Below are 19,129 nucleotides of genomic sequence, written 5' to 3'. Positions count from 1 at the left end.
CAAATCTTAAACACCGTTTTCTGTATCTCATTTACATGATTAAGCGGAGAGTCCCTTATATCTGACACCATCGAATGCCCTTTGTTCTTTTATAATAATTTGACTATCATTAGTTTCTGTATGTGCCCTTTCCGGATTTTATGCATTCCCCTTACTGCGTTAATAGACGACTAATTGAAGAAGGATACACTTTGACCCAGTAGTGTCCGTTCTGCATTCGCAACCGAATGGGTGAGAGTTTGAATCCTAAATTCGGAGAAGCTAGTATCGCCGACTCTGATGCGACTCTTTACACTATCAGCTTGGCTTTAAGTATTGTAGTTGTGACTTTGTCCTGTAAAATTCCAAACCAAATCAAACCACCCTAATGACGCTACCGTTTGAGACCCGTTTAGAGAAGTATATGCCAGGATAATGCAAACGATTTAACACATTATATGTTTAAAGCTAAAATAATTGCTTCAATATTTACTTTTCAGACACGCTTGTGAAAATCTTCTATTGAATATATTCATCTAAAAGATATGTAAATTTATAAAAAGTGAATTTGCAACTATTTAATTTTTTTGACTAAAATGACATAAATAAACAATAGTACATCTTTAATGTTTCTGACAGAATCTTTACATTTTCAGATTAAGATATAATTAGTTTTCATTATACGTTCTCATGTGCACGAAATTTAAGCATTCACTTGTTTAGTTTTCTTCATTTTGATACTGCGTATAGTTTGCAGTATGCCTGCCTTTACTAACATAATTATTACTCTGAAAGTAGTTATGCTTGATGAAATACAAAACTTTCCTTTATTGTTTTTATAAACCTTGTTTGGTCTTTTTAATCAGTGAAGGTATTATCTAGAAACTAGATGCAGCATTCCATATATAGGATTAAAATGTTCACAAAATACACACACTCAAAAAATAAAAAAAAAAAAATTGGAAAGATTGAAAAGTTATTCGGCGCTTATTTTTACATCCATTTAGACTTTTATAAAGTGTCATATCTCTTCACTCACTCATTTCGTGACAAGACATACTAATTTTACCGACTGTTCCAATTATATTGTATTTGTGATATTTCACCTTTATGAATGTAAATTTAGTTATGAGCGAAATGATTTTATGCTGAAAATTGTTGCCATTTAGATACAAGCGAAATGTATTTTATGGATTTCTGCACCTGCTCGTAAAGCGGGACCTTTATAAAATAGCATACAGTTATATTACACAAATATATAAAATGTATCTCAATATATTTTAGTGGAAAATTACTTTCAATATGATGTAATGAAAAATGACTTTGAGTACAATTTATAAAAAATTTCAATCTTAATAATTTTACTTAAATGTTCTGTCCTAATAATTTCATAAACTGTAGCCCACACGAATCATTGAACTTTGGAAAACTCATAGCGTGTAATATCAGAAATAGCGATTCACATTGTGCTATTTCTCGGATTTGAAAATTGCTATTCATAGAAAACATAAAAAAGATGATTTAATTTGGCTTAGGCGCTATGCGTAAATACTACATCCGATAGCACTTATTTTATTTATTAAAATCCCATTAAAAAGAGAAATATATGATCTTAATAGAAATTAAATTCTGATGAGAGTGTTTCTTATCTAAATTATTACTCTGAGGAATAGATAAACACGCCTTATTTAAAAACAGGTCGACCACCTTAGGAAATTGCTACAGTGATATCGCGACAAGTATCATAAATTTACAATTTCTCAGGAAATCGATCAGAAAGGTTTATTTTCCAAAACTCTTAATGGCAAATATGTTAGCCCCATCAACAAATGAGAAACGCCAATATTATCCGTAATTGTGCATCTTATTGTTTGATTTATTTGTTGTTGAACTCTTTAAGAAAGTATGTCTTCAAATATTTGTATAACTATCTTAACCTAATTATTCATTTGCTTTCTGTTTTAGCTGTTTAACGACTAAGGTAGTTATTTTGGTTCATTTTCATAATGCACTGGTTAATCAAATTTGGGTATTCAAACTAAAATTACTAAAAAAGGTGGAAAATGGTGATATAAGTACATGTTTTAAATTTAACTTGAGATAAAATCAAAGACACTTCCTATAAATCATGTGTGTTAGACCCATTTACAGTATGGCGTGTTCTTTTGCGATAAGTGTATTTAGTTGATTAGTATATATACTACAAACTGGAGCAGTAAAGAAACATGTGGGTCAACAAAATCTACGCAAGGTGCTAGAAGGTTGATGAAAACAATATAATATAAACATAACATGATCACATTTCTTTTAGTTTCTTTGAAGTGCAGCGTGGTATGACCGCTATATTCATGACTGGTCTTGATTTATGTTGTAAATCTCATATTATAATTCATAGTATAATTCATTATTTGTTTGAGTCTCCGTTCAAATAATAAGAACGACCTTTCGGTTCGTTCCATACATTATAATTGACCCATACTAGCGTGTTCCTGCGCAATTGGTACCCTGTAACCCATTCCTCAATAGCAAGTTAGTGTATATTTTAACTCAGAGTATATTTATCTGTAGCAATTTGATAATTTCATATCATAACTTTTTCCAACTTATATCAAAACTACGGTTACAGATATTTATAAATTATATACAAACGTTGATAAACAATTCACTACAAAAGACATTATTTTTCTTACTGTAATAACAAACATATTTGCAAATGAAATGTAGGTTTCCTACTTTTAATACGAGTACAATGTTTCAAATTTATATTCAAAACGCAGATAACTTGTCCACATTCACTGTCACAGTTTTCAGTTTACACTGTCAGTTTGTTATAATAATTGCTTTATATTTTATCTCAGATTGCGGCTCATAATTGCATCAGAGTATGTTCATTTGTTCGCAACAAACTGCAGATAACATCGTTTTAAAAACGATTGGCTACGTTTACACAAAATCGTTTCACTTGATTTAAAAAAAAATATAACTGACAATGAGTTATCATCAAATTTTTTAAACATGTGTTCACTTTCGAAGATCTTAGTATTTGGTTTCTTAAATTGTATGATCAGCCTATGTGCATTTCCAACCATATATATAATTAAAACAGTTTCTTTTGATAACTGTATGAAATATGTGTGATCGATTAAAAGACAAACTTCAATTGTTGTTTTTTTTTTGTTAATTGTCAAATCTTGTTTTAATTATATCTGATCAACCACTTACATGTTCATTAGTAAATTCACTGCCATGTTTAGATTCCTTATTCTAGTTCACGTTCTATCTTCGCTGTCATTTGAAACAAAACCTTCCAATGCGATTGTAACTCTAAATGTAATGCTAAAAATAACGTTGATCCATTTCTGTTTCCTAAACGAATTGTTAATTAAATTGTTTTGTACAAAACTGATCTCTTGATTTATGCTTGATATTGATTATTGTTGTATACTGACATAATTATATTTTAAACTTTGATCATTCTTAAACGCATTTGTTATTTAACCTTTTCATCAACATTTTGGTTTCTCACTTATCTTTGTTGCCTTTGGAAACGGACGGATTTGGGGATCACTATTGCTCCTTTGTTTTTTTATGTAAATACTATACGCCATCTAATTCTTGCAAGCCGAATTCATTCGTTTATATAATATGGTCACCATATTGTTTCATAATATGATTGCTGTTTCTTATCTTCATATTATTCTAATAAAAGTATCGATTGGGCATCAAACTTTAGTTTTAATTTCTGGCAATAACCAGTACGGTTTTTTGTTTCTAGCGTATCATTATTGTTGAATTTAGTTTTTGACTTTCTGCGTTTCTACCCAGTGGTATTGCCATTGGAAACAGAAAGATTTTGAAGTTCATTATTGTATCTTCTTTTTGGTATGATATCTAATATCTAAAAAATTCATATGGTCAACGTATTCTAACAAGCCGAGTTTATTTTAGCGTATATAAACGTTGTCCTCACACGTTTACATTCAGAATATGATTTTTGTTTATTTTAGTCTTATGTGTCTAATAAATGCATCACACATGTACATCAAACTTAAATCTTTGTGTCAGACGCTAACGTGTACAGTAAGTTGTATGGAATATACATGAAAACACCTTTATGCTGCAAACATGTGTTTGCTATTACGTTTGTAAATTAGTCGTGCTAATTGATGTGCTGCTAGTACATTATTGATTGCTCCATTAGGGAAATATTGCTAACAAATGCCTGCATTTTGACTTTACCGGATCTTTAATAGCGTTGGATACGGCGTACTTGAGCGTCCTTAATATTAAATGTTTCAATGAGTCAGAATATGCGGCAAGAGATTCAATATATTTTCGTCGTATACGAATTAAATTTTCGTAAAGTTATGATATAGTTCTCTTGAACTTTGTAGTCTTGTAAATGATTATGGAATTTACATACTTTAAATCTGAGTTTCTTTGATACATCAGATGCCATCGAATGCGGATAGTTTTTATGTTCTACCTTTTACTTTGATATTTCTCTTAAAATAAAATGTGCAATCGTCATAATATTTCCAGTTTGTGTTTGCAATGATTGTATTTATTCATAAAAAATGAATACAAATGAATAACAACTCTTCATTTGATCAGTAATTCGAAAATAAAGTCCATCATATTTAACAAGAAACAGAACCTCATGATTTGTATGACAGCGAACTTGATGTCATCCAGCAAAACTTATTTCAACTATTTTAATTTTTTTTTTTTAAAGAAACATTTCCCTTATTTAATCCTCATCTTCGTTTTAATATCATCTCGTTAAGATATAGAACGACTAGTTCTTTGAGATTTTTCTCAGGTCTTTGTTTTTAATTAGCATTTGTATTCTTTTTGATTTTTTTCATTCTCTCACTTTCGCCATTGCCATTGTATGTTGTGATTAAACAATGATGCAGTATTTATGAACGTAATGACTGAGATATTTGCGCACATCATTCATATGTTTGAATTGATAACTGTTAGCTGCACTTTAAGATCTATCAATTTTATAGGCTAAAGTAGTTTTACTTTCGGCAGAAATTATTTTCTATCCCAATTTCATGTAAATCCCTCGTTGAACGTTTTCTTTTCTATGTTGTGTCTGTATCTAGTCAGTATCAACATTTTGTAAAACTCAGCGACCTTTCTGCACTCTTTATTGTAATTAAAATCTAAGTATTTAATTATATTTGTTTCATATTTCTAAATACAATTTTCAGTATCTCCATATATACACCAATATAAAGGCCCGTTTAACAATTCACATGAAGGTTCACAACTGCTATTGGTGGACATGATCTTAATCAGAGAACCATTTATTTTAATTATTAGGATCTTATTTGTGTATAACTAGTGTCATTTGACAAGTATTGTTTTCTGTTCAAAGGTGTTATTTAAGTGATTTAATCTTGGAATATCTGTCATAATACCCCTGGGATATGCAGTTTATATTTGTAACAAAATGTATGTTAAGTAATTAGTAATAGTAAAATGAAACATCATACCCAAAACAAAAGCTTTAAAGCCTACGCAAGATGCACATTTTTTTGTCATCTACCCAAGTGTCACTGAAATGTCTACATTGCTTAATTCTTTACAATCATTGTTTATCGTTCATCATCTCATTACTTAAAATTAATAACTGATATGGCCAGTGTTCTAATCCTACACTCCGATCATCCCTTATCGCCAACGTTGGTGGTTATTTGGTCAGGAGTGACTACTCTAATTTTTTGGCACCAAATAATCGAAGCATACTTCATTCCTGTAAATCCATATCATACCAATATAATGATGTTGCACTTCTAAACCTTTATACATGAGTTTGTGTCACGGTCGTGCTTAGGCGTGAATATTTTTTTTCTTAAAACCAAGCTATTTACAGAAATCTTTAAGTTTGAAAATCAGCGAGTTATTATTTTCATCCAGTATATATGTAAATTTGTCAGAGGCTGCCTTTGCACTGTATTTAATATTTTAACCAGCTAGTATATTATGAACGGTTTTGAATTAATTCTTTTCCTGATCTATATATTCTAGATATTCTAGTAATGTTTAACAAACTTCTTAATGTCAGCTGTCTTAACGCAATCCTATTCACAACTGTAGTGAATGCTAAATTTCATATAGTTTACAGCGCCTGTCTTTTCTAATAAGGCTGGAACCCTCAAAAATATTTAAAATTTATTGCACAAACAACATTACGAACGTCTTTAATTTATGGTTCCTTACATTATTTCAGGTTCTTTCTAATTCCCATTCGTAATATCTAGACAGTAGCTGCAGCAATTTATGCAATATCATTTATTAGCTTTTTGCTCTCTGCTGGGTTTGTGTTGGACTTGGACTCGAATTACCTTTCATGATGATTTTAATTTACTAAAATAAATTGTTTTATTCATTTAGCTTCAGACTCCATTCAGTTAATCATTTTAGAGTAGTAATAAATGTTCATTTTTGGTACATTCCTCTAACTGACTTGCAACATTTTTATACTGTCATGTATATGAATCATCCGGGTAATATTGATCTTTTAGTTTCTCAATTACATCGTTTTAAGTATATTTACTGGTAACATGCTCCCTCTCATTCGATCATCTTGTTTTCTATATTTGCCATATGTATCAATGTACATCACTGGTTTGTTTCTCTCGTTATTCTATAAGACAATATAATATACATTACCTTTTGTCTAGCCTTGTTATATAACAGCTCTTATATATTATATAATATTAATCATTAATACGTATTATATATACCTAATATAGTTCGTGTTTAACATCTTCTATTCTTAGATTTTATCTTAATATTATATATGATGGTCTAAATATCATTTACACGACTACCAACATTTATATTTATATATTCGTTATCAACATGTACAACATAATCTTGTATTACGCTCTTGTCCCTTAAAATAGCTTTTTATATCATAACGAACTTGAATGTTTTCTTTTTGTAACATTTGTTTATATATCGTATGCTTTAAAATTAGAACAGAAAACTGTCTGAACCAAACTTTGTCTGGGATAAATAATTATTGATCGGATCCATATCGTCTTTGCTTTCCGTCTAACTATCCATTGGTTACAACAAACTTTGAACGAAATGTTACTTTTCTAAGATCCTGTTATACAAAGGATTAATAACCATGTACAGTGTTCAAAAATAACTTCGATAGGGAATAACTTCTATAAATAAAAAAATATATATCTTCGAACTTACAGTTATGGTTTCAGTTCATGAATTCCAGTAGTTACATTATATTTACTCATTCTACGTACTTTATTAATTAATATGAATTTTAATTATAAGTGCCTTACATCGATTCTACTATCTCTTTTGAGAAATCTAAACCGCCTGAGGTACCCGCTGGAAACATTTGGTCAGAAAGCTATAAAATTGTTGATTTTAAGTCCCTGGTTGCCATTTGGGACAGAAACCTTCAACAGAACCACCATGTCTACCAAAGTGTACTTTTATAGCATTGCTTCTCTTCCTAACTAAACAACCGTTACAAGTTAGTCTTAATTAATTCCTAACTAAACAACCATTGCAAGTCAATTGGTGCAAAAAAGACGAAAATACAGATGAATAATATTTTTCTTTTTAGAATTGAACTGTTCACGCTTATATTCTTATGATTGCTCTGAATTAAAATACGTGTCTGCAACAATATAACACTTACATTAAAAAGATAATATGAATTTGATAAATTAACAAGAAGTGTTTTTTTACAATGTTCAAATGCCGTTTTTTTTAAGTCCTCTATATAAATATACATTTATCTTCTGCGCGGCTTTGCGAAATAATACGAAATAGAACTATGTGCATTGTATATTCTTGAATGTAGAAATTCATTAAGCCCTTTTCCCCAGAAGTTCAAGACTCTTAAACAAGAATATTCCACCAGTGTTGGAAAGCCACTGATGGCTTCAAATATATATATATATATATCAAGAGTTAGATGTAAAGTTTATCAACTATACTTATCGTGAGTTTAAAGTGTATATGATATTAATGCAGCTACAAATATATGCCTCCAATTATTAATAACACTGTGGAGTTAATTCAAAATAAGATAAAATATTGAAGAACAGTATAGGTAAGGAGGCCTCGGAAAAAATAAATATAAAGACCCGTTACTAGAGTAATTGGATGACATCTGAGGACGAAACCTTTTTGCCGTTATTAAAGTGCATTCCACTATTGATTTTACATCTTACTTTGGAGTTGGGAATTTATTCGGATCATAGCAACTTCCATGCAGCTGGTTCTTTGTCTAACAATTCTTGTTTTGGAGAATTTACAATTTGGGTTCCTATCCCTCATAAAAAGCCGGAAGCCATCTTCGTAGAGCATGCGCAGAACCTTCAAGTCATGTTGTGTCCCGTTCCCGTGTAGTTCTATCTGCATCTGATTTACAGAGCGAAGTGTTCCGGAACTCACCATCTGAGGTATGGAAGTCCATTCGGAACCTTCTATATCAATTTTTAAAATGCTTATTGTTCTCTGAAAGAATAAGTTTAAACACAGTTAACAGAAATATGAATATAACCAAAACCCAAACAATTACGACGACTAAGTAACTAAACAGAGTCGTAATTCATTCATACCATGTTCTGAATATACCGTGTATTTAATCAAGTACTTTGCAATAACATAAACAAGCATTCTGCTCAGTGAAAGCAGTAGACACATAAGCTCCGAACTTTCGATGGGGTTCAAAGTTGAATTATTTTGGTTGCAATATATTGTTTTTATTTTAAAAAGTATGTGGATAAATCAATTTCAAACATATTTCATGTACAAAATAAACATATATCACCACTAAAAACAAAGTAAAGCCTTTATGGTTTGTCAAGATAATACATTTTATGTTTATAAATGTCCTCAAATCAAGAATACAGATCCATTCGTTCAATAACTGCAATGTATTTTGACATATTATCTCGTGACACGTGACTCATCTTAGTAGCTAAGTACTGTTATATAATATTTACATTACAAAATGCTGTATACAATAATACATATAAATATTGTAATGCTAAGTCATCAAATTAATAATTCATTATTATATTTGGTTCTCAAGAAATATACCTTATTGTGTTTGAGATCCCTCCGAATTTGTTCCAATGTTTTCATCTTCCACTGATTTTCTAAGATCACATTTTTCGCATCAAGGCCAATCATGAAGAATGTGATATTTTCAGCATACTGGTAGGTCTCACCTTTGTCGCGCATGCTAAATAAAAGAAAATCTTAAAGCATCAATTTGAGCGAAATATATCAATTATCAATGTGTCAAAATATACATTCAACCTTTCAATAAGAAGTACATTTTGCAATGTAAATAAATCTGTTAAGCAGACAAAAAATTATGCGTCTTAATGACATAGTGAAAAGTGTTAAATAAGATATATAGTTAGATAGACTGACAGATAGATAGATATATAGATAGGGTTACACATAAATCGTATGTCACAACAACAGATTATAGGACATGTTAGGAACTTAACGTCTGTTTGCGCAAGATAAAATGTATGATTAGGCATCATAATATTAATACAGAAACCATGTTGTATAATACACTGTCGACATCAGCTGTCATAGATATGAATACTCAGAAATAGTGTAAACGTTACCACGAAATCCCTATTAAAAATATTTTTTGTTCTTCAAATTAAATCGTTGCTACATAGCAGTTTTGTTTCAGACATTTTCAAATATTTTTCTTATTGCAAGTACAATTTAACGATAAATTAATTCATTGTAAATTTTGAGATGTGCGCATCGAACTATGAACCCTTCCTTCAGAGTGAGTTGTAACAAGAACTAACCTCGGGTCAAAACTGAAGACCTCACATCCAAGCATTTTAGCTGCGTCCTCGTCAAAATCCCATTGATAATTGATCCTGAAACATAAATATAACTAACATTATATTATTAACATTATTGCCATTAAAGTCGGGTAAGAGCGGAGTAAGGACCAACCATACAAACCATTAGGATCATCTAGAGTTTCTATATATATATATATTCAGACACCTTGAAAATGTTAAACTCTATAATCATCTCTCATATTTGAATCTTTATCAGCCACTGTAAAACATAATAGAAATTAACAATTATGTTCCTCACTTATGAAATTTAAAATATGCTGTACTGCCACATGTCTATTCATATATAGAACTTGAACTGTGATACATAATTAATTAGACCCCATAGAAGGATATATCAAAATTAATATACAGTATACATACACGCTTTGTGTCAACTACTCCAAGAAGTTTCTGATGATAAACATGCAATGACTGGATCTGGGTTTCTTTTCTACTCCGACAAAAGGCAGAACGTCCCATATGGCAAAGCGTACATGATAATAAATACTAACTTAATTGGATCTAGATTTTCTTGTCCATACATATGTAGACAGTCAATAAATTTGTCCATGAATATTAGCTACTTCTTTAGAATGGTATCTTTAATAGTTTGCTAAGCTCTTCTGTTAAATTTTAATGAAATAAAGCAACTTTCTTGACGTTTCTTATCGTTGTTGTTAGATTTGTGTTGATCTGATAACACTGTATCATTTTTAAAGAGATGATATAATAATCCTTTATAGTGGTATTTAATAATATAATTTTGCCTGGAAACAATTTTAGTTTGATACTCTCCCTGAGTCTGTCTGATAAAAGCATTCTGTTAAGCTTGGAGTGTATGGTAATATTGTCACTGGGCGTGACTGTTGGCATACTTATGTTAAGGAGGGATTGGGTGGTAATATTGTTTACTGTTTCTGCCCGATACTGAAATTCTGATAGCTGAATTCTGTTGAGGGGGATTGTATAATATTATCATTCTGGGTATGGTGGGTCTATTTTTTAGAGGTAGTTGTATGATGAGATGATGATGTGGATATAATGTATTTTTAAAAAATTCCTGATAATTACAAAATCTAGATTTCAATCAATAATTTGCAACATATACTGGCACTCAAAGAGTATTTAACAACATGCATTCTAAACTTGGCGACATGAAAACAATCAAATGCAGATGAAAGATTAGATAGATAGATAAATTGATAGATATAAGAATTGATAGATCGATAGACAGGGCATCCTTTGATGAGTTACTAAAATTTAATATTTACATATCAGTAACTTAGAATAAACAATGCCTTTATAATTACTGCACTCCACAATAGAGCAAAAGATAACGAATGCACTAGCCGGTACAGAAAATGAAGAACTAAGAGGTAAGTGAATGCAAAATTATTACACACTGTAATATATGCCACATATGTCCTTACCTTCTGTCAGTGGGTTGTCAAATCAAATTCAACCGTAATTAGGATTCAAGCACAATGGGAATTAATAAAGGAAATATACATTACTGGGCAACTAGATGGTAATTTGTTACTATGTCAATTTTACAAACGGAAATTCCTAGAAAGCTGTCTAAAGGTGTCAAACTAAATTCAATAGAAAAAAGCTTTGTCTATTTTACACTTCTGTTTTATGAAACGGGTTATAAAAATGTGCTTAATCTAATCATTTTAATTATTGTGATAGTAATAGGTTTTAATATCAATGAATACTTTATCGCGTTTAAACGTTTAATATCGATAAGGTAGCAATATATATTTATTTTAAATGTTTCGCATGGAATAGTCTCTGATTGTGTTCTTACAAAAAATTGTCAGACAATACTGATTCGTAGTTTTTAGAGATAGTCAACAGAAAGTAATTAATGTCACCTAATCCATGTGAAGGAAAATCAACGCTTATGCTTTACTAACATATACATAGATTTCATCACTCATGATTCCTTGAGTCCTTGCAACTATACCTATATACAGTTTTGTGTCATATCCGGAGACATTTCATGCTCATGTTATCTGTAACATCGCAGTCAATACTTAAGTCGTGGATTAACTAAACTGGCAAATATAAATGACGCGTCCTTGATACAACTTGTTAAATTTAGCATCCGTAAAACAAGGTCCAATAACGGCCATTGATAACAATTAATGGATAACCTCAAGAGAAGCGGAGGTGATGTGCGAGATCATTATGTATTCCTCTGTATTGGATTGATTACAGATAAATCGATGAAGCTTGACTCTTACCCAAATGAGTACACCAGACAATGTGGTCTCGGACGGAATGGCTCGTCCATACACACCTCCTTACCACCGTCCTCTATGTTTCCAACTCTTACTATTTTCTGACATAAAATCTGAATAGTATTGATATAGCTGGAAGTAGAATTTAATAGTATACTTAGTCCAATTAAATGTTATAATTGTTCAGGGTTTATAAGAGAACATGTCAATTGATTAAAGAAATTGTAATATTGCCCGAAATAAGGTATTTTGTTCTAGATATACCATTATTACGAAAGACAAGTAAACAATAAATTGTTAGATTCAACGATTTATGTAACATCAAACAAAGTGGAGCATTACGATGATTACATATACATTTTATATGGGGTACTTTGTCGTGCCTATGTGATTTCGCAACATACTACAATAGCAATTCAACTCCTTTGTCCACTATTCGGATATAGAAATACCAACGCCCATGGCGCTTGTTTGCTGATTTATGCCCACTATAAAGCAGCTAACCAAATAGTCCTTATACTTATTTAGCACTCTTCACCTGAACTAACAAGTATAGCTATGTAGTATCGCAACGCACGTTAATGATTTTACTTTGCATTTCAATTATCACCTTACCTCCAATAAAGGTCCTCTAACTGGGTAGCCGTCATGGAAGTAAGTTCATCATCGGATGGAATCTTACCAGTATAATTGTCCATTATACTGAACCTAACATCTCTGTATTCCGCAAATGTATTTCCTTCATTTGACAGCTTTCATAAAGAAAAAAGGCGAGTCATCAATAATTTAACACGTTTACAGTATGGAAACATTTACCCTATAAGTTTATAACGTTCATAATTTTACGAAACCATAATATTACTATTTAATGCAGTACAGTTTGGAGGATTATCAGCTATACGGACTTTTGAAAACTACTAAAAACAGTATTAATCACATAACATTTAGATTTATTTGCATCATGGCATCGTGTCGTAACTTTTACTTAATATAATATGACGCAAAAGTTAGTTTGAAGAAAAACATTAATTCAGTAACGGAAATTTCTGAAATTTATGGGATGGATTGACTCTCTAATTGGTTGAAGTTTTACTATATATTAATCGTTACAAGCAGCTCGTGGCGTAAAATATTAAATTATATTCAAAACATCCATACCAAATAAATAATTGTTCGGATCCCATCTTTAAGCTAAATGTTAATTTTCATCCACATTGTTGCAAAATTGATTTAATGAATATATTTACCAGTCTTTAAACTTTAAAAATGAAAATCATGATTAATTTCGGATTCAAGGTTAATTATTTCTTTAGCACAAAAAAGCCATTAAGCTGTGACAACATGAGCTCACGTTAACAATAGTATGTTACGAGTTACCTGGAGAGGTTTTCGCGAACCATAGTGAGTATTATTTTCTCAAAGATCTATATAGTTTTTTTTAAATTACTTTAGTAAATCCGCTAAAGGAATATAAATCGATGTCATTACTTAAATGACCAAGGGCAGAGATGTCATGACGTACTATTTAATACTAAACAAATCTGTAAATTATGATAAGCAAAGTGGACTTATATTGTAGTTGAATTGTCAGTGATGCAATACGCATATGTACTTCCTTTGAATATTCTGAATGGACAGCGAATACTTTGATTGCTTCTAGATAGCCATTGATAACATATACAGTTCCGGGTTATTGAATGAAAATGAATTAGGTTTATTCTACAAAATGGTTTTTGGTAGAAGTCAACGGTAGCTAGATATCAAACTGTATTAGGGCAGGACAAATTTAAAACGAAACCAAAAACAATATAAAATTCTACACAGAACGTCCACTTTGATCATAACAAAAACATTTCCCAAAATACGTTTTTAATTTTTCAAAGAAGTGTCTTGTAAACATTCAGATAGGATAACTCTCAAAACACGTTACAGTCAAGTGAGAAAAACAATTTTCTAAATAGGGACTAAACTAATATATACTGACACCAACCATTCTTGATCGCCATGTAATAACCACAGTTTGAATGTGTTATCAGTAATACGACTTAGCGCATAATATTTAGTACCAGAAAGAAATTACTGTTATACAATTTTTAAAAATAATATTAGCTATGTAATAAATCAGTTATATTTATTGCCACGCCATTACAAACAAATACCTATATTTATGAAGGCAAACATGACATTCTTACAAATTAAACACAGAGTATTGATGAGACTGGTATACGTTATTTTCTTTTTTTAGATTTTCTTTCCTGTTTTGTAATTTGTGTTGCTCTAATTCATAAATTCAAAATAGACTCATGATATCATTGATATTTGATTCATTGGTTATTTGGCATAACATGGGTCTTTGCTAAATTTATTTTTTTTCTATTAAGTCCAGATATCTTGACTTAACGCATTATTATATGTGATAGACAGAATAACCGGAGTTGAAGGTGAACACTTGTTTTACAGACTAGATAGGCATGCTCATATTGTATGTGGTCGCTAATATGGAGCGAGATACCGTATTACCGAGTTACCATATGCGGCTCTGATGATTGAGTACAGACTAACATATACTATAATCTTGACTTGGAGACATATGATATTCATAACAGTTCCATTTAACATTCACACGTTTGTTCTCTTTCATTGTTCTTCTAGTTTTAGTCTGAATAGATGCATTTGTTCTCATTTTTGAGACAGTAGAGATAAAATATCCATTAAAAACATACATACCATTTTAATCGACGTTTTTCGCGTCTCCTTCAAAGTGTGCAATATTCCAACCAGAATCATTGCACAAAGACCGCAGACGCAAATGGTTTTTCTAGGACGCTTCAAACATAAATTCAACATACTATCTTCTATCAACTTCACGGTTCAGTGATCTGAAAAAATAATACCAAACTACAGCTCTAAAGCCCTCTAATCGGAACTGAGGTTCTTACTCAAAGTGACAATGAATATCAAAATTACACATGTTCAAAATAAATCAAACATCTTAAGATATAGTAGCAGCAATGTATTGAGAAAAATATGTCAAGCACTTAGTATGTTATCAGACTTCATAGCGTCGCTAAGGAAGGTAGTCAAATATTTATACATCGCATATCAAAAAGAAATATGCAAAGACACACTATTCTCTAACCATATGCAAAGCTGATACATTGCTTTCATGAAAGCTTATTTTAACTTAGTCTAAACCTAAGATATTGCGACTCATTATATGCCAAACTTACAGATAAACTTAAGATATATTTGTGAGAGCGATGAACCTGCACAAGCATAATACAAATTACAATTAGTGAGCATCATATATATATATATATATATATATACATATATATATAAATATATATATATATATATATATATATATATATATATATATATATATATATATATATATATATATATATATATATATATATATATATATATATATATATATATGCAGCGCATTATATTGTGCGGTATGGAAAAAAATACGTGCGTTATCCATTATGATTATCACAAGGTTTCATTTCGTTGCACATCCACTTAATCCTCTCATTCTCAATTTTCTCTTTAATGGATAGTTTTGTCTCTTATGTCCCAAAGGTAATGTCAAAGTCCACTTTCCACGAAAGATACACACTCAAAGATATACAGATTGATCCTGAGGAGATAAATTAATAACCACCTAAAGAAGATGTCGCTGTATTGTTGGGAACATGTTATACTTTCATTCACTGTTTAATTTCTAAATATGCTATTATATGATGCCTGTAAGTATGCGTGCCTTGGTTCCAGCAGGTGTCTAGCAGGGAGTTAAAAAAATTATTTCTAATGAATTGAACCGTCATGCATCTTTTGCCAGGACAAATGTACGTCAATGTACATTTTTTGCATGAGTTTCTTTCTGACAGGAATATTCTCGTTTATAGACGAACTTTCCCTTTATTTCACTAAGTAAAAATCTAACAAGTCTAATAATAACCTCTTTTAGCGTGTTCCTCTACGATATAACCGATGTTCTCCTGACAATCCTTTACGCCATCGGCACGTTTAATTGTATCATATTGTATTATGCACAGTTCACCATGGTTATTATTATATAGCGTTACATATTATACTTTACATACGCTTATATTGTTGTGGAGGTGTGAGTGGCTTTGTGTTTACACATCTAGCCACGTCAAATACTGCCTGTTGCAAATATGGAAATTATATTGTATTCCTTTTGTTTTCTTAAATCAGTCTTTTTTCGTTTCAAACATTTTTACTTTATCATCCCATTTGCTTACATTCTAGTTCATGTATTCCTTCTAAAAATATAAATAGAAAACATCAATTTATGGGAAACAAAAACATTGTTTCCTTGATTGTAGTTCCCTTCCTCAGTATTAAATTTAAACGACAAATGGAAGTTACATTGATATAATAATTTCAGTGAATAGATAATATTAATTGTGCAACACTGAAGATCTGTATGTGGGATTGCAGTTTGTGTTGATGGTTATGTTGCGCTATTTTGTTTTGTTGATCTTATTGATTTTGACTAAGACATGATATCAAGCGATGAGAATATGTTGTCGACTTGCCCATTGAATAATATCCAATTTCGAAAAGCTTTCCTCGCAAGTGATACACATTTAACTGCTGTCAGGATAAAATTGAATTGTTTGCTGCACCTTTTATAAGGAATGTTGATAGTACCAGTAATACATGGTGTGCTCGAAACCCGTGTATTACAATTACCCTATTTCCAAGCACGGAAGCTTTGTGACCTCCAAAACTTGATGTGGTAACAATACTACATAGCATCGCCCCAGACACATGTACCAACAGAACCATATATCCAGGCAATGATTTTGTAATCCACAAAACCTGATGCAGTAACAATACTTCATCGGATGTAGTAACAAAACTACATAGCTCTCATGCTATCACCCAACCCATGTAGTAACATTATCCTATTTCCACGCACTGAATTAAGATCTCTGAAACTTAATGAAGTAACAATGCTACATAGCTCTCTCACTATCCCGCAAACCCAGGTAGTAACATTACCCCATGTCCAAGCACTGATTTGTGATCTCTGAAACCTGAAGTAGTAACAGTGCTCAGCTGATATAGTAACACTACTGCATAACTCCCCTGCTATCGCCAAACCCATGTAGTAATATTCCCCTATTACCGAAAAATTTGATTTGCGATCTCTGAAGCCTGGTGTAGTAACAATACGACATAGTTCTCCTGATATTCCCCAACCCATTTAGTAACACTACCCTATTATCTAGAACTAATTTGTGATCTCTGAAACCTGATGTCGTAACAATAAGACATAGCTATCCAGCTATCCACAAAACCCATGTAGAATGGCTGTCAGAATAAAAAAGGAATTCCTTGCTTGTCCTTTTTAAAGGAAATTTACTATGGAGACTTTCAAAACCATGTAGTAACATTACCCTATTTCCAAGCACAGCTGTTTGATGCCAAACTTGATATAGTAACAATACTACATAGCATCCACCAAATACATGTCGTAACATTACCCCAACTCCAGGCACTTATTTTTAATCTCCAAAACTTGATGCAGTAATAATACTGCAACTGATCTAGTAACATTACCAAATAACTCCAACGCTATACAACAAACCCATGTTGTAACATTACCCTATTTTCAGACCCTGATTTGTGGTCTCTGAAATTTGATGTAGCAACAAGTCTACATCGCTCTCCAACTAACCCCCAAATCCATGCAGTAACAATACCGTATTTCCAAACGCTGACGTTGTGATCTCCAAAAATGATGTAGTAACAATACTACATAGCTATCCCCCAAAAACCTGTAGCAACATTACCCTATGTCCAAGCACTGATTTGTGAGCTCTAGATCCTGATGTAGTAACAGTATTACAACTGATGTAGTAACAATGACACATTTCTATCCCGAAGACACATGTTGTAATATTACCCTATTTCCAGTACTGATTTTGTTTTCTCCAAAACCTGTTGTAGTAACAAAGCTACAAACGCTATCCCTCAAACCCATGTAATAACATTGCTGTATTTCAAAGAACTGATTTGTGATCCCGGAAACCTTATGTAGTCAAAATACTACATATCCAGCCCCCAAAACTCATGTAGTAATATTAACCTACTTCCTAACACTGAGTTTGTGATCTCCTAAATCTGATGTAATAAAACTACGACATAGCTATCCCCCAAACCCATGTAGCAACATTGCTCTATTTCCAAGCACTGATTTTTGAGCTCTAAATACTGATTTAGTAACAGTACCACAACTGTGTACTAACAATGCTATCCCGAAAACCCATGTAGAAATATTACCCTATTTCCAGGCACTGACTTTGTGATCTCCAAAACCTGATATAGCAACAAAAGCAACAAAACTATCCTTCAAACCCATGTAGTAACATTACTCTATTTCAAAGAACTGATTTGTGATCTCTGAAACCTGATGTAGTAACAATACTACATATCCATCCCCCAAAACGAATGTAGTAATTATACCCTATTTCCAGATGACAGTGTACAACTGATTTTGTCATCATTAAACATTATGTAGCAACAATACTAAATAGCTATCCTACAAACACATGTAGTAACATAACCCAATTTCCAGCTGTCGATGTAAACATGCTTTTGTGACCAAAAAACCTGACGCAGTAACAATACTTAGATATCCCCCAAACCCATGTATAATATTATATTTCCAGGTGACAGTGGCAATGTAATGTATGATCACACAAATCTGCTTTATTATCAATATGATATTATTATTTCCCAAACCCATGTAGTAATATTAGTATTATTGTTGATATTATAACAAAAAACTGATGTAGCAACAATACTAAATTGTTAATTATCAAACCCATATATAACAAATTACTATATTAGTATGGAACAGAGCCACACTAAAAGTGTGATCTCCAAACCCCTTCATTAGTAAGAATACTACCTAGCGGTACACACAACAAATCATGTAGTAATATTTCGATCTTTCCATGTGAAATTATACCA

The 19,129-nt window shown here is 31.5% G+C and overlaps 1 protein-coding gene across 1 annotated transcript; it reads right to left on the bottom strand.

Annotated features, from left to right (window-relative positions):
• Positions 1-8,196: 8,196 nt before the first annotated feature.
• Positions 8,197-12,807, bottom strand: LOC149795798 (putative methyltransferase-like protein 24). The gene is made up of 5 exons (XM_089963853.1): positions 12,725-12,807; positions 12,113-12,241; positions 9,822-9,896; positions 9,082-9,226; positions 8,197-8,493 (listed from the first exon to the last, which is right to left on the bottom strand). The coding sequence occupies exons 1-5, from the start codon at positions 12,805-12,807 to the stop codon at positions 8,197-8,199; spliced, it is 729 nt and encodes a 242-aa protein (XP_089819979.1).
• Between the last annotated feature and the right edge of the window lie 6,322 nt (positions 12,808-19,129).

Source organism: Sinohyriopsis cumingii, chromosome 7, assembly GCF_028554795.1.
Source record: "Sinohyriopsis cumingii isolate HCF-2022 chromosome 7, ASM2855479v2, whole genome shotgun sequence".
Lineage (NCBI taxonomy): Eukaryota > Metazoa > Mollusca > Bivalvia > Unionida > Unionidae > Sinohyriopsis > Sinohyriopsis cumingii.
This window is presented reverse-complemented; position numbering and strand designations above follow the sequence as displayed.

Bases quoted from the DNA above. Each gene is read 5' to 3' on its own strand.
- LOC149795798 (XM_089963853.1), bottom strand. From the start codon at position 12,807: ATGGACAATTATACTGGTAAGATTCCATCCGATGATGAACTTACTTCC. The intron at 12,242-12,724 runs GTAAGGTGATAA...TTCTACTTCCAG, and splicing joins TTAGAGGACCTTTATTGGAG to CTATATCAATACTATTCAGA. The intron at 8,494-9,081 runs GTATATTTCTTG...TTATTCTTTCAG, and splicing joins GGGATCTCAAACACAATAAG to AGAACAATAAGCATTTTAAA.